This window comes from Balaenoptera borealis (assembly GCF_965194805.1).
Source record: "Balaenoptera borealis genome assembly, chromosome: X".
Taxonomy (NCBI): Eukaryota; Metazoa; Chordata; class Mammalia; order Artiodactyla; family Balaenopteridae; genus Balaenoptera; species Balaenoptera borealis.
In genome coordinates this window covers 11,393,895-11,407,668 of record NC_138881.1, presented here as the reverse complement: position 1 = coordinate 11,407,668, position 13,774 = coordinate 11,393,895, and the positions used below count along the sequence as shown (strand labels likewise).

Below are 13,774 nucleotides of genomic sequence, written 5' to 3'. Positions count from 1 at the left end.
GCTTTGAGTGATTTATGCTTGGTTATCATTGATCCTCTGCGATGCTAACAGAACAGGTATTGCTGATAATGATTGTGATGATTAAAAAAATGTTAATAGGCACCAATTGTTGTCAGCTATCACGCACCAGGCCCTGTGCACCAGGTATTTCTCACCTCTTCGGGGCGAGAACCCGAGGCTTAGGGAGGTTAATAAACTAAGCGCTAGAATCGCACTCAAACTCAGATCTGGGTGACTATTTTCAAAGCCTGGGCCACGACCACCCTCCGTTTTAGTTTTTAAAAAAAGCAAAGGCTAACTAAACACAAGGGAACGGAAGTGAGAACGTTCAGAGCGAAGAGTTAAATGCCAAGGAACTGTAGCGGAGGCGGAAGCCGTGCAGAAACGACCGTCGTCTTCCCGACCACCGCCCGACCCCGAGGCACAGGACTGCCCCCACCCGAGTGCCGCGACCCGGTCACTACACCCTGCACCGGCCGTCCCCACGCTCCGCCCCGAGAGGCGGAGCCCCCATTGCGCGCCACTCCCCCTGCGTGGTGCGGAACGCGGCGAGGACGTGACGTCAACCGCGGGGGGGCTGGACTTCCTACACGTCATGGCCACGTGACCCGCACCGGACGCTCACGCCTAGTCGCCCCGGCAACAGCCTCTCCCACGCACCGCGTCTCCTGTTTCCCACCGGAAATAGGTCCCTGCTCGCCCACCGCCCAGGATTCGTAAGCTACGCGCCGTCGAGGTGACTCCGGGGGCGGCTAGGTTTCATTTGGGGAGTGAAGGAGGCCCCTGGAGGCCCCTGAGCCTGGCGGCCCCTGAGCCTGACTTTCTCTGAGGCCGGGAGAGCAGAGGGCTTGGCTGTCACGTTATCGTCGTAATTATCAGCATCCCGCGAATTGTGAGAGGGAACTGGTTCCAGAGCCCCTCGGCTCTGCCGTGCGCCAGAATCACTGGATGGCTTTTAAATGCCCGGGCCTCCATGCCAGACCAGTTAAATTCGAATTTCTAGAAGTGGGGCCCCGGCATCGGTATTTTTATAAAAGCTCCCCATTGTGATTCTGATGTGCCAGGTAACACCATGTCAAGGTAGGTCTGGAAGGTGAATTCGGGCTTTGCCCATCCAGCCCAGAATCAGAACAGATCACCCAGGTCAGCCTCATCCTTAGAGGGAAGGCTAGGATATTGGCCCGTCTATTCAAAAATTGGGGGTTTTTTTTCCTCTCTTTTCCCTCGCACGTTGACCTCTGTGGGAGGTCAGAGGTTTTGATGGTAGTTACCTGGAGAACATTTGGCACCTGCGGTCTTCTCTGCGCCTTACCTGTGAAGGTGGAGAATGTCTTTTCCCTCTGTTCTTCCTCAGTAGTTAAGTGAAGTTGCACCAGTGGCCAACGAAGTACCTTTTAGCTCTGAAATCCTGAGAGTCCCTTAGTACAGACCAGATGGTTCTGAATAAGTTTATTTTTTTCAGGAATGATTTTTAAAGTTGTTTCACAGGCTAGATTCTGTATTCAGCTGTTTTGCACCTTAAGTCAGAATAACATTACTTGAAAGTTTAGACTGAAGATTAATAACACAAATAACATTTCTGGAGTTACTTACTCTCAGAGTTCCCATGAATTATGGGGTGGCGGTAACCTTTACACGTACAGTTTTTACAAATATAGTTTATAGGAGTAACAGCTCCTTTGGGATGGCAATGTGAACAGAAACCGTATATTTTCCAAGATTGTTACCTAGTAACTTTGGATCGGCATAACTGAAGGCAAGTTCACAGTAAGGTGTACAGATCTCCTCTGAGTATTCGTTGCTGTGCTGGGAAAGTATATAAACTAAAGCTCCAGAGAGAATTTTCATTGTAAAAGTGTTTTACAGAGGGTGAAGGATTATTTTGGTTTTTAGGGTGCAACATGTAAGGATAGGGTGAAATGAGCAGGATAGGGAGGAAAACTGAACAAGTAAGCATAGAGCAGAGGTTGGAGAATTCACAAAATAGGTGCGGAACTCTTGAAACTTCCTTCCGCATTCGCGGATACGTAGGGCCGACTCTACCACGCCATTTTATATAATGGACTTGAGCATCCGTGGACTTTGGTCTCTTGCGGGGGGAGGTCCTGCAGCCAATTCCCCACGAACACTGAGGGACGTCTGTACTTCTCTACAATAGGAAATCCAGCTATAGAACAGTGTAAAAAAGTGAACAGGTGAAAAAAGAGCATAACTTGTTGATCAAAGGTCAGATGATTTGAAAATATCTTTGAAAACATATTAATGTATTTAGATATCTACTTTCCGAAAAGATTTGGAGCTTTATAGCCAGAGTTATTTGAGTTACTAGCTACTCAATGATTTTAGGGAGGGTAGAGGTTGGAGGAGAGTGTAACAGGAAATGGCGATCCCAACAGCATCCAAGGGCAGGAAATATTAGCTATGATTTTTGTATGCTGGAAGGAAAAAAGGAAATTTAAAAGGAACAGATGGCAGAATCCAGGCCTACAAGTAATTGATTAAATGCCCAAATGAGAGGGGCATAGTGAGTGCCGTTTAAATTCAGAAAAGAGAGATTAACGTGGAATTACCCTGTATGTGTTTATGGAAGGAAAACTTGAAATAAGGCTCCTGACATCCGATGGTGACTTTAACCACTTTAAACCAGTCGTGGTTTATGCTCTTAACTTGTATTACCTACCTGGCCAACCCTTATTCCTTCATGGTCACACTAGGTTTTGCTGTTTGAAGAATATACTTGCAGTGAAGGGAGCTTATCTGTTTCCTCTTTTGCGTTGTATTCTGTCCTTGTCGGTTACCCCAATTTTCAGCTTTCACATTGCCTGTTGTGTTCAAGAGTCGGGGGTAACCTTGTTTTGGGGCTGTCCTCATATTTCACTTCTGATTCTTATGTTAGTCACGTGGGGATTTGGTGAACTTGCAAATAAATCCATTCCCAAATCCATCACCCTTGCTGACAAATTAAACAGTGCCATTCTGTGGGTAGAATATGGTTTGTATGAAAAAGAAGAATTGTTAACTACATCCTTTCAGCCTTCCTCCTTCCCCATGCTGTGCCTTCATTGTGACATTGCTTCTTATTGCAACAGCCAGAAGAGTAAATTGGGGCTTGGGGTCGAGAGAATGAAAGGGAAATGAAACTCAGGTTTGAGGCTCCCTCACCCATCAGTTTTAACTGTTACAGGCGGACAGAGGCAGGCCTTCTAAACACAGTAGCTTGTGCGCTTGTAGGAGGCCTGTGTCTGGAGGAAAGATGGAGCTTGGACTGCTGAGGGTGGGAAAAGGCCATTCAGACTTGAGCCATCTCTGATGTCCAAATCACTAAGCCGGGACCACGCCAAGCCACAGGAGGGAGCCTCTGAGGGCAGCAAGCCAGATGAACTTGCCAGCCTCAGATCGAAGCTGGGGGTGCCGGCAAGAAGCAGTGCTCTCCAAAAAACCACATTTTCTCATTTGTCTTAGTTGAGGAAGTTCCTACCAGTGTGTGCGTTTATTGGGAGACATCTTCTCTGATAGGGTTATTACCGCATATACCGAGATTCCGTAGAACTGCATATGACTCAATGTATGTAATTCAGATTTCTCACCATACCGTCATTTATTTTGAGCCATCTCCAGCAGACCCCGTTCCTTCTACCTTGAAACCGTGTATACTGAAGGCCTAATTAGATCCCTCCAATTCTCCGGTTGGCTCAGAGAACCAAATTAGGGAGAGCCTTATGGGAAAGCTGTGTATCTTATTTAATGACCAACGTTGAATGTGTTTCTATGCAAAAATCAAAGCCGATGAGTTTTCATGTATTTAATTTTCAGAATTCTAGTGGAAAAGGAGGATAGAGAGGAAAATCCAGTTACAGAGGATACATTATCATTTCGAAGGGAATTTGTGTTTTATTCATCTGGTTGCTATGATGCATCCTAGATCCTATATTTATAAGAATCTAAATAGGCAGTAAAAAGAATTTGTGCAAGGAATTCCTTGGTGGTCGAATGGTTAGGACTCCGTGCTTCCACTGTCCGGGGCACAGGTTCAATCCCTGGTCGGGGAACTAAGATCTCACAAGCTGTGCAGCTCGGCCAAAAAAAAAAAAAAAAATTTGTACAATGTCACTACCTTTCAACAAAGCCACATTCCTTATTGGTGGAAATGTTTAATGACTCAATGGAAATAGTCACATTTTATCCATTGAAAACCACAAAGCTCATGTCTGTTGTTGTTCATGTATATTTATGCATTTAAAAATGTGTCTCCCACGATAAGCAGAGTCATTGAAGAATGAGTGCGGTTTTTAAGAAAGGCTATATGGAAAAATATATCATTCGAGACTCAGAGGCACTGCCTTTTGCCTGTGGGCCTCAGCAGTGTTTCGTGAATGACCTCAACGCTGTTTTTTTCCTCAACGCTGTTTTTTTCCTTCCTCTTCTGGTGGCTGAGGACAGACAATGAATTCGGTCTCTGTACTCGCCCAGGCTCAGCTGGGCAGTGACTGTCGGGCCATTGTCCTCCCTGGAGAGGGCTTCCCGGTTGGTAGTGCCGTGAATCCTGGCCTTCCCTGACATTGACCCTCTCTTTTCTTTCATCTCCACCATCCCATTAGGAGAAAGGTTGCTGTGCAGTTCACGAAGCCAGGTGCCAGAAAAGAGTCGGAGACACTCTGGGGAGGTGGGGAATGACAGATAAAATTAAAAACCATTGAAAGGGCAGCTCAATCTGCTGCTACCTTAAGCTTTCTTTTCTTTGAGCTGGTGGTGGTGTGTGACAGTACTGCTGTAGGGTCTAGAATTATTTTAATGTTGGCTTTTCAGAAGCCCAGGCATTTTTATTAGGTCCTTAATTAAGCTCCTTTGTGGAACCCAGCTTTGAAAAGCTAACAGGGCCCATTCTTAGAGTAGGGTCTCACCTTCCCTTGGGTGCTAACTGATGTGGTCAGCCGGGAAGGATATGGATTCCTTCTTCCAGGGAATAAACACTCGGAACTCTCTCCTGCTTCCCGTCCTTGTTGGGTTCCTGCCTAGCCCGGGGCAGCTAGTAGAATCTCCATCAGAAATCACGGCACTACATACGCTTTCTAAGCCCTGTTGATTGGTCCTGTTTTGCAGGAGTCAGGGTGGGGTTTTTTTGTTTGTTTTTTGTTTTTCTTAATTAAGTCTTTAAATGTCTATGGAGCTCTTTAAGAAATGGTCCGATTTGCTTATTTAGTCACAGAGAGGATTCTTTTGTCCCCAGTATTAGGAACTGGTCACCAAATTGCTGTTGGTCATAATCACAGTTTTCTTGCTTCCACTAGTCTTATTCTGAGCCTAATAACTTATAAGACGGGTGAGAATCTCAGAGTTCCTCCACTGATTTCCAAGTGCAAAGCGAGGAACAATTAGTATGCTCAACATACTGAGGGCAGGGTCTATGGGGCCTGTAATGGATTTAACATAAAGCAGGGGTGGGCAGGCGATGGCCCACGGCTAAGAATGATGTTTACATTTTTAAAGGGTTGTTTTTTAATTTAAAAAAAAAGAGGACGGCTATGTAACAGTATATGTGACACACAAGCCCAGAATATTTACTATTTGGCCCTTTAGAGAAAAAAATTTGCTGGTATAAAACACCAACAGTAATACTGGGAATAGCGAGCTAATAATAAAGTTCTATGCAAGCTGCTCTTTCTTTAGATGTGTTTTTCTATACTTTTTCTTATTTGATTTGAGAGAGACTGATTAATTTGTCATTCATTCTCAGGAATATTTTGTTCAACTTGAAGAAAATTTTATTTTATTTATTTATTATTTTTATTGAAGTATAGTTGGTTTACAATGTTGTATTAGTTTCAAGTATACAGCAAAATGATTCAGTTATATATTCTTTTTCAGATTCATTTCCCATATAGGTTATTACAGAGTATTGCGTAGAGTTCCCTGTGCTAGACGGTAGGTCCTTGTTGGTTACCTATTTTATATATAGTCGTGTGTATATGTTAATCCCGACCTCCTAGTGTATCCCTCCCCCACCTTTCCCCTTTGGTAACCTTAAGTTCGTTTTCTGTCTGTGGATCTCTTTCTGTTTTGTATATAAGTTCATTTATATCATTTTTTTTTTTTTAGATTCCACATATAAGCGATGCTCTTTTTAATTGAGTATCTATAGGATTTTAGGAATCTTAAAGATACTTAAAATGTAAAAGGATATGATACATAGGTTTTGGGATTTGGGGAGGGAAAATAATAAATCCAAGGGTGAAATGAGCAGCCTGAGGACTCTAAACGTGCTAGAAGATGGCAGCAGATTTGATTATAAGTGTCCCAGTGGCCAAAGCAATGAGGAAAGCATAATCAGAAGAAAATCGATGACAAAGGTGCCTGTGTTCCATGATTAATGTAAATTCATCTTTCCTTAATGGCCTGGGTCTTAAAAGAGGTCAGCATCTCGGCAGATGAGTTGATATGCTTTATAGGTAGTCAGCAGCCTGCGCTGAATCTGAACGGCTTCTGGTCCAAATGCTGGGACTGGCTTTCTTCGGTCATCCCAGCTCCTAGTCCTGGCTGCTTTCTTGCAAAAGTGCCCAGAGTGGCTGTGGTGATTTCTGAGGCAGTGGAACGTGGCAGCCCTTCTATCAAATTATTTGTTGAATCAAAGGCATAAGTAAATAACCACTCCTCAAATTAGCATTCCCATCCCTTTTTAATCACAGCCATTGGCATTTGAACAGCCTGGGGAACTCGTTGAATTAACACTTGAACCTCTTAAACAGTTGTTTACTCTACCACGCATGCCTAACTTCTAGCTCTGCAGAGGGGAGCCTCTCATAAGCCATCTTGTGCATTTTCAGAATACTGGTACTACTGCTTCTAAAGCCAGGCTGGATTTTCCCAATTATAAATAAAAACAGGATTGTCGGAGGTCTGCAGTAGTGTTCAATCACAATGATATTTATTACATATCTGAAGCTGTCAGATCTCCCAGTTCGAGATAATTAATATTTACATTGATCTGGTTCTAAGTACGTATTTTATAAGGCATAGAAGTCTGGATTCAAAACTCTTAATTTCCCCAAGATGCGCAGATGTCTCATAGGCTTTTTTAATTTAATTCCTATGCTAATTGTTAATCTCTAAAACAAATTTGATTAAGATACACATGGAGTTCACTTTAATGTCATTTTGTGCTTCAGGCACTCAGAAAGCTGTTCAGATTTCAGTGGTAGACATATAAAACCTGGCTGGAGTGAATTAGCCACTTAAAGGCTGCACCTTACACTTTAGCACTCAAGTGTATACTGATCTCTACTGTAATTTCTTTTGTGTTGGTTTTACTTCTGTAGGTGGTTAGCCCCTTAGTAGTATTGACTGTTTTTATATGCATTTCTTCGGTAGCCTATAAAGCACATAGCAGTTAGCCAGATTTTCAGATAATTGTTTATGTTTTAAGCCTTTAAATTATAGTTGTAAAGTGATGTGAACAATAATTTACACTTGTATTTTCACTGTACTTGTTAGCTTTTCCCCAGTTTACATTCACTGCATGTGTGTGTGTTTGTGAATTTAGAACAGGGAACAGGAAGTGTGGGCTGTGTTTAAGAAAAATTCACAGAAGACCATGTCAGCCCTCTTGGAAATACCCTCTTTGAAAGCTTATTATATTTAAAAAGAATGTGAATCTTTCTCTTTAGGCTAAATCTTAAAAGATGGGGTCAATTTAACATCCCAGTGTTCCACATTAACCATAGCAAAACATCTGGTGGAGATTACAAAATAAGTCAAGTTTATTTCTGAAGGCTTGGAGATTTTCAAATTCTACCCTATGATTAAGTAAAGTAGGAAAAATAGGACTCCTTCGGTATCTGATTTCCAGAGTTTCAAAACCCAAGTACCTGTTTGCTCAGCATCACATTGTGTTAGGGGTTTTGTCTCATAGCTGCTTAAATTCTCATGCATTTTAGGCTATTGCTTTTGTTTAACTTTTTTTTTAAAGTACATTCTGGTGTCGGCTGGCACTTGAGCATCTCTGAACCCTTGAACAGAAGGGAAAAAATTGAAGTGTGTTTTAAATAGGTTGTAAAAGGTGCAGATGCAGATTAAACTTTACCTTGAGGTATTTCCCGCCATATCAGTAAATCACAAGAGGTAGATAGCACGGAAGGGAGTAAATCCTGGCAGAGCAAGGCTGTTGGGCAAAGGTATCCTACGCGGTCACTTGGTGGAGTCCCCAGGTGACCAGATCCTCCTCCCGCAGAGACGCAGCGTGGGTAGGCAGGGAGACTGTAGTGTCACACGCTGGCTGAAAGATGCTTTTTGCAGTCAAAACCAAAGCAAGGTGCATTTGGGGGGCTTAAAGCCCAGGGTACAACCCAGCCGAGAGAGTTGTTTTATTTAGAGAGGCTTCTCCAAGTTCCAGGCCTGTAGCAAGACCCAACAAAGATTTCCAGTGAGTTGGCAAGATGTATTCTATTCTACTCAGGCCTCTGGGAGATCCAGGGTTAATTTATTTATTTTTTTTAATGAACTTTTTTTTTATATATAAATTTATTTATTCATTTATTTAATTTTTGGCTGCATTGGGTCTTCGCCGCTGCACGCGGGCTTCCTCTCGTTGCGGCGAGCGGGGGCGACTCTTCGTTGCGGTGCGCGGGCTTCTCATTGCGGTGGCTTCTCTTGTGGCGGAGCACGGGCTCTAGGCACGCGAGCTTCAGTAGTTGTGGCACATGGGCTTCAGTAGTTGTGGCTCACGGGCTCTAGAGCGCAGGCTCAGTAGTTGTGGCACATGGGCTTAGTTGCTTCGCGGCATGTGGGATCTTCCCAGACCAGAGCTCGAACCCGTGTCTCCTGCATTGGCAGACGGATTCTTAACCACTGCGCCACCAGGGAAGCCCTCCAGGGTTAATTTAAATAGGCATTGGCATGAACTATGGGTTAGTAAATAAAGTAATAGTTGTACATTTTTAGTTCATGTTCCGTGTATTATTTTTTTACATACATATGACTAGCTATTTATGTGGTTACTCTCGTGGACTTTACTTTCAATAGGGAAACAAGTACTATACTTGAAAAATGCAGTGTCCTTTGAGCCACTGAGTCACACCTAAGGGGATCCCTCCTTTTTAGACCACTAGCCCAGGTGTCGGTCCTGTCGTGGTGTGTTGCGTGACGGTCAGGCACCGTCCTGGGGAGAGAGCAGCCTCTGAGGAGCCGCTCTGCGAACCGCAAAATAGCTACGAATATCACAGCCCTGGACTGACCAGACGTCTGCACTGTGCTTGTTCTTTCCTAGTTTCGGCGCTCGTTTGGACCTTCACAATCAGAGATGGCAGCAGAGGTAAGATTTTTTTTTTTAACTGATGAGAAAAAAGGTAAGTTTTAGTCCTTAAGGTCTTGGTGTCTCATTGTATGATGGAGAAGACCAAAGAAATACATCAGAAAACTAAAGGTAGAGCACCATCGGGTGTGTTGCTCGTCATCTTTTGTCCCAGGCACTGAGGAGTGGGCCGCCAGCACGTGTTTAGGGGGCAGAGAGGGAGGGACCAGAGAACGTCATGCTCACCAGTTCATGTGGTTCTTGGCAGGCGTTTCTAACTTGGAATTAGTCATTTAATCACAGTGGGTAGAAAGGGCCAAGATGATAGACATCGGGTCCTCCTGCCCCCTGCGTCTCATCTAGAAATGATCATTATTAGCCTCTGTCCCCACTTTATAATGGGCCGTAACCTCAAACTAATTGTTCTGTGTGTGCCTCATGCGCATGTACTTCAGAGCAAGTGTGCACACGCCTGGCGCCCATCGTGGGCGTGGATCCGTCTTATATTCTCCTTGGCCGCGTAGCACCCTCGTGGAGAGGAGATGTTTAGTAGATACCCAGTAAACACACGGTTAGTTGATTGAACGTTTGAAGGTTTCTCTTGAGGCTGAACCGCGTGGTGTCTAGCCTACATTTCTTTGTGTTTTGTAGCCGGCAACAGCGGAAGCTCTGGAGTCTTGGTCCTCTCATCCGGTCTACGCAAGATACTGGCAACATTACCATCAGGCGATGGCGTGGATGTGCAGCCATCAGAATGCCTACCGGAAGGCCGTGACATCGTGCAGCACCTCCCCGTGGTACTTTTCTGCCGTGGGCCCTCCCCAGAGCGCTTATGCTAAGAAGGCCGGAAGGCCTCAGTCCTGCTACAAGCGCCCCCCAGCCTCCCGGGACTCCCACCGCCGTCATTCACGCGCTGGCGGGCGTGGACCACATCCACGCGGCAGAGAACAGCCAGCTTGGTCCGCAGAGGAGGAGAAGGAGAAAGAGAGCGAGTCCGACGATGGCGGCATAGAATGCGACGTGAGCAACATGGAGATCACGGAGGAGCTACGCCAGTACTTCGCCCAGACCGAGAGGCACCAGGAGGAGCGCCGTAAGTGCTGCCCGCCCCGCTCCGCGGCCTTGCCCCGCCCCGCCTCTGGCCTTGTCTCCTGCCCACGTTTATTTTTATTTATTTATTTATTTTGGCTGCCCTGGCTCTTACTTGTTGCACGCAGGATCTTCATTTCAGTACTCGCTGGCATGCGGGCTTCTTAGTTGCGGCATGCATGCCGGATCTAGTTCCCCAACCAGGAATTGAACCCAGGCCCCCTGCTTCGGGAGCATGGAGTCTTACCCACTGGACCACCAGGGAAGTCCCGTCCGGCCCTCATTTATAACCTTCTAAGTCCTCCCTTGGGTACAGATAATATTTCAAACCCAATCCTAAGCCTGGAAAAGCTCTGGTCATGTGGTAACCTCACTTATATTAGTTTCCAGGGTTGTTTTAATATAGGACTTTTTTTTTTTTAGTTCTAGAACAAAACTTATCCTAATAGTACCTCTGCCATTTACTGAATTTCAGACAATGCACCAGATGGGGTGTGTGCGTGCGTGTGTGTGTGTGTGCATTCCCTAGTCTACACAGCAGTCCCTCAAGGTTTTAAGCCCATTTCACACCTAAGGAAAGTGAGCCTTCAGGAGCTTCATGGACTTGTTCTGTGGTATCAACTAGTAATTTGCCGTTAGGATTCAAAGCAAGGTCTGTGTGACTCCAGTTCCCGTGCTCGTTCCTCTAGCGCAGACTCAGGGCTTAGGACCACTAGGTTCCTAAAATGCTGTTGCCACCTCACTGGTACACAGCTCAGAGACTGCCCTGGTGTTGCAGAGCTACCAGGTCTTAAATCTCAAGCTCCCTTCAGAGTAGACACCAGTGTGAACCTAAAAAGAATAACAAAATGCCTGGTATTTACCCTCTCTGGTTTGATCCTGTGCCGTGGCTGTCTGTTCCTGGGGTTAGAGAATTATGATAATGGTCTTAAATCTTCAGTCGGAAAGCAGGAATTTTATTTTTTTAATTTCTTACTAACTTGCCACAAAAAACTAAAACTGCTTTTTGTGCTTTCCTTACTGTTAAGATTCACCAGCCCATTTACATTTTAAGTGTCCCTAACAGACATACAAATGCTTTTCTCCCTATTACAACATGCTGTCTCAATATTGTTTTTATTGAGTTCTAATTATATATTTTGCCTAGAATTTTCTAGTAAACGGAGACATAGAAGCCTGGGGATGGGTGCATTTCATTTACATCTTGCTTGATCTGTGTTTTCCTAATGATGGGCGAGCATTTATTGATTCCCCCACTGGGTGCCAGGAACTGAGCGGTGGGCTGTGTATAAAGTCTCAGGCCCTTTAGTGTCTGCCTGTGATTCTTCACTACTCATTCAGTTTTACTTCCCTTCTTTTGATTAAACCTTTGACTTCTTTGATGCATATTAGAAAGTATATGCAAACAAGTATTTTTAAAACAGTACTTTCTATTACACATAGAATGCATGTCTTTCCTTGATCTTCGGAAATAAATTTTACCTTTTTTCAAAATACATTTGAAATAACTGTTAGTCTAATTTAAAAGTATGTAACAGATGAGGGAGAGTTGGCATTGGAGCATGTCCACGTGTGGTTGGAATGCTGTTTGTTACAGCTTTTGAAAAAGAAAATATGATGGAGACAGGTCTTGTTTCTGTTGTTCGTACCCAAAGGCAGAAGAACATGTTTTTCCTGCCAGAGAGAGTGCCACATTTATGATAGAAGTTGTAATTAAGGATGGGAGCAAACCCCAGCCACCTAAAAGGCCGTTTTGAATGACCTGCTAATTTAAAATAAACCTGACAGAGTTATTCAATGAAAAATAGAGATGAGTGACGTGAAAATAGAATAATGAAATGCGTCCTTCACTTGTCAGCAGTTCAGTTACAGACGTCTGGTTAAGAACCATCCCTGTTTCTCCGTCTTGCCTTTGTCAGGTAGAATTCTAGGTAGGTTAAGAAAAAGTCATGAAAATTGCCTGCTAAGTTTTGCCTGGCACTTAATATTATTTTGAATGAATGAATGAAGTCTTCCAGTATTAATTATAAGCCTTAAATTAGAACTTTTCAAACCTTATCCCATGAAGTGCTAAACTTGCTATGGTTCTTTGGGCCATTTTACAAGGTGAAGTAGGCATTGAATATTTTATAAACTTGAGGAACTGCATGTTTCGTTTGATATCATCCTTAAATCTGCTTAGTTTGCATCAGGGCTCCGAGTCCTATTGTTATCGTCACTGTTACAGGTTGAATTGTGTCCCCTAAAAAAAGATTTGTTGGAGTCCTAACCCCCACCCAGACCTCAGGATGTGACTTATTTGGAGAGAGGGTCTTCACAGAGGTAACAAGTTAAAATGAGATTAGGGTGGGCCCTGATCCAGTATGACTGGTGTCCTTATAAAAAGAGAAAAATTTGGAAACAGAGACAGACACGCACCCAGGGAGAACGGCACGAGAGGACTGGAGTTCTGCTGCCACAAGCCAAGAACTTCCAGAAGCTGGGAGAAAGGCCTGGAACAGACCTTCCCTAGCGCCTCTGGACGGGCACGGCCCTGCCGATAGCTTGATCTCAGACTTCCGGCCTCCCCAGCTGTGAGACAAGACGTTTCTGTTGTTCTAAGGCACCCAGTGTGCTGCACTTTGTTACAGCAGCCCTAGGAAACTAATACAATCACCCTGTCAGAATTTTCTTTGTTTCCAAATGCAGTCTGTGAGTGGGACATAAGTGAACCACACAGGTCTTGTCATTGCTGTGAAGAAAATCTGGTACATGTTTGTTTTACCGTGATCTAGATAGCAAACCAACAAAAGAGGGAATTTTATGGAAACCCTTACAACCTCCATCCCTACTCACCAATACTTACATTATTGTTAGTAGAATTATACAGGGGTAGCTGTGGCAGGACCGCTGGAATCACAGGCTTCCAGCCCCGCTCCAGCACTTACTAGCTGGAGGTTCTTATCCTGTGCACCGCTACCCTGTGCCTCAGTCTCCTCATCTGTGAAATGGGGATTCTAATGAATGGGGTGGTAACTATGAAGATTAACTGAGATAAGAAAAGTTATACAACAGTGCTCTGTACGGAAGTCAGTGCCCAAGAAGTGTTAGTTGTTATGGTTTGTTGCTAATAATTCATCCTTTAACATGGATTATTAACCATAAACCGGTTTTACTCCGATACTGTCTTGATTAGTGCTTGATTGTTATTTTTTTTAATTGAAGTATAGTTGATTTACAATGTCATGTCAATTACTGCTGCATAGCAAAATGACTCAGTTGTACATTTATATATTCTTTTTCATATTCTTTTCCATTATGGTTTATCACAGGATATTGAATATAGTTCCCTATGCTGTACAGTAGGACCTTGTTGTTTATCCATCCTATATATAAAAGCTTACATCTGCTAATCCCAAACTC

The 13,774-nt window shown here is 44.0% G+C and overlaps 1 protein-coding gene across 6 annotated transcripts in view; it reads left to right on the top strand.

The window, feature by feature from the left end:
* Window positions 1–584: 584 nt before the first annotated feature.
* Window positions 585–13,774, top strand: part of GEMIN8 (gem nuclear organelle associated protein 8) — a 31,373-nt gene continuing 18,183 nt past the window's right edge. Inside the window, exons 1-4 of one of the 6 annotated variants that reach the window (XM_082375895.1) lie at window positions 585–736; window positions 5,866–5,922; window positions 9,260–9,304; window positions 9,935–10,376. In XM_082375895.1, the coding sequence (XP_082232021.1) occupies window positions 9,293–9,304; window positions 9,935–10,376 (454 nt within the window). In that variant the 5' untranslated portion in view covers window positions 585–736; window positions 5,866–5,922; window positions 9,260–9,292. Of the gene's footprint in view, window positions 737–769; window positions 1,081–5,865; window positions 5,923–9,093; window positions 9,305–9,934; window positions 10,377–13,774 lie in introns of those variants that run through there. The other 5 variants (XM_082375893.1, XM_082375896.1, XM_082375894.1 and 2 more) reach the window with 5 other exon arrangements.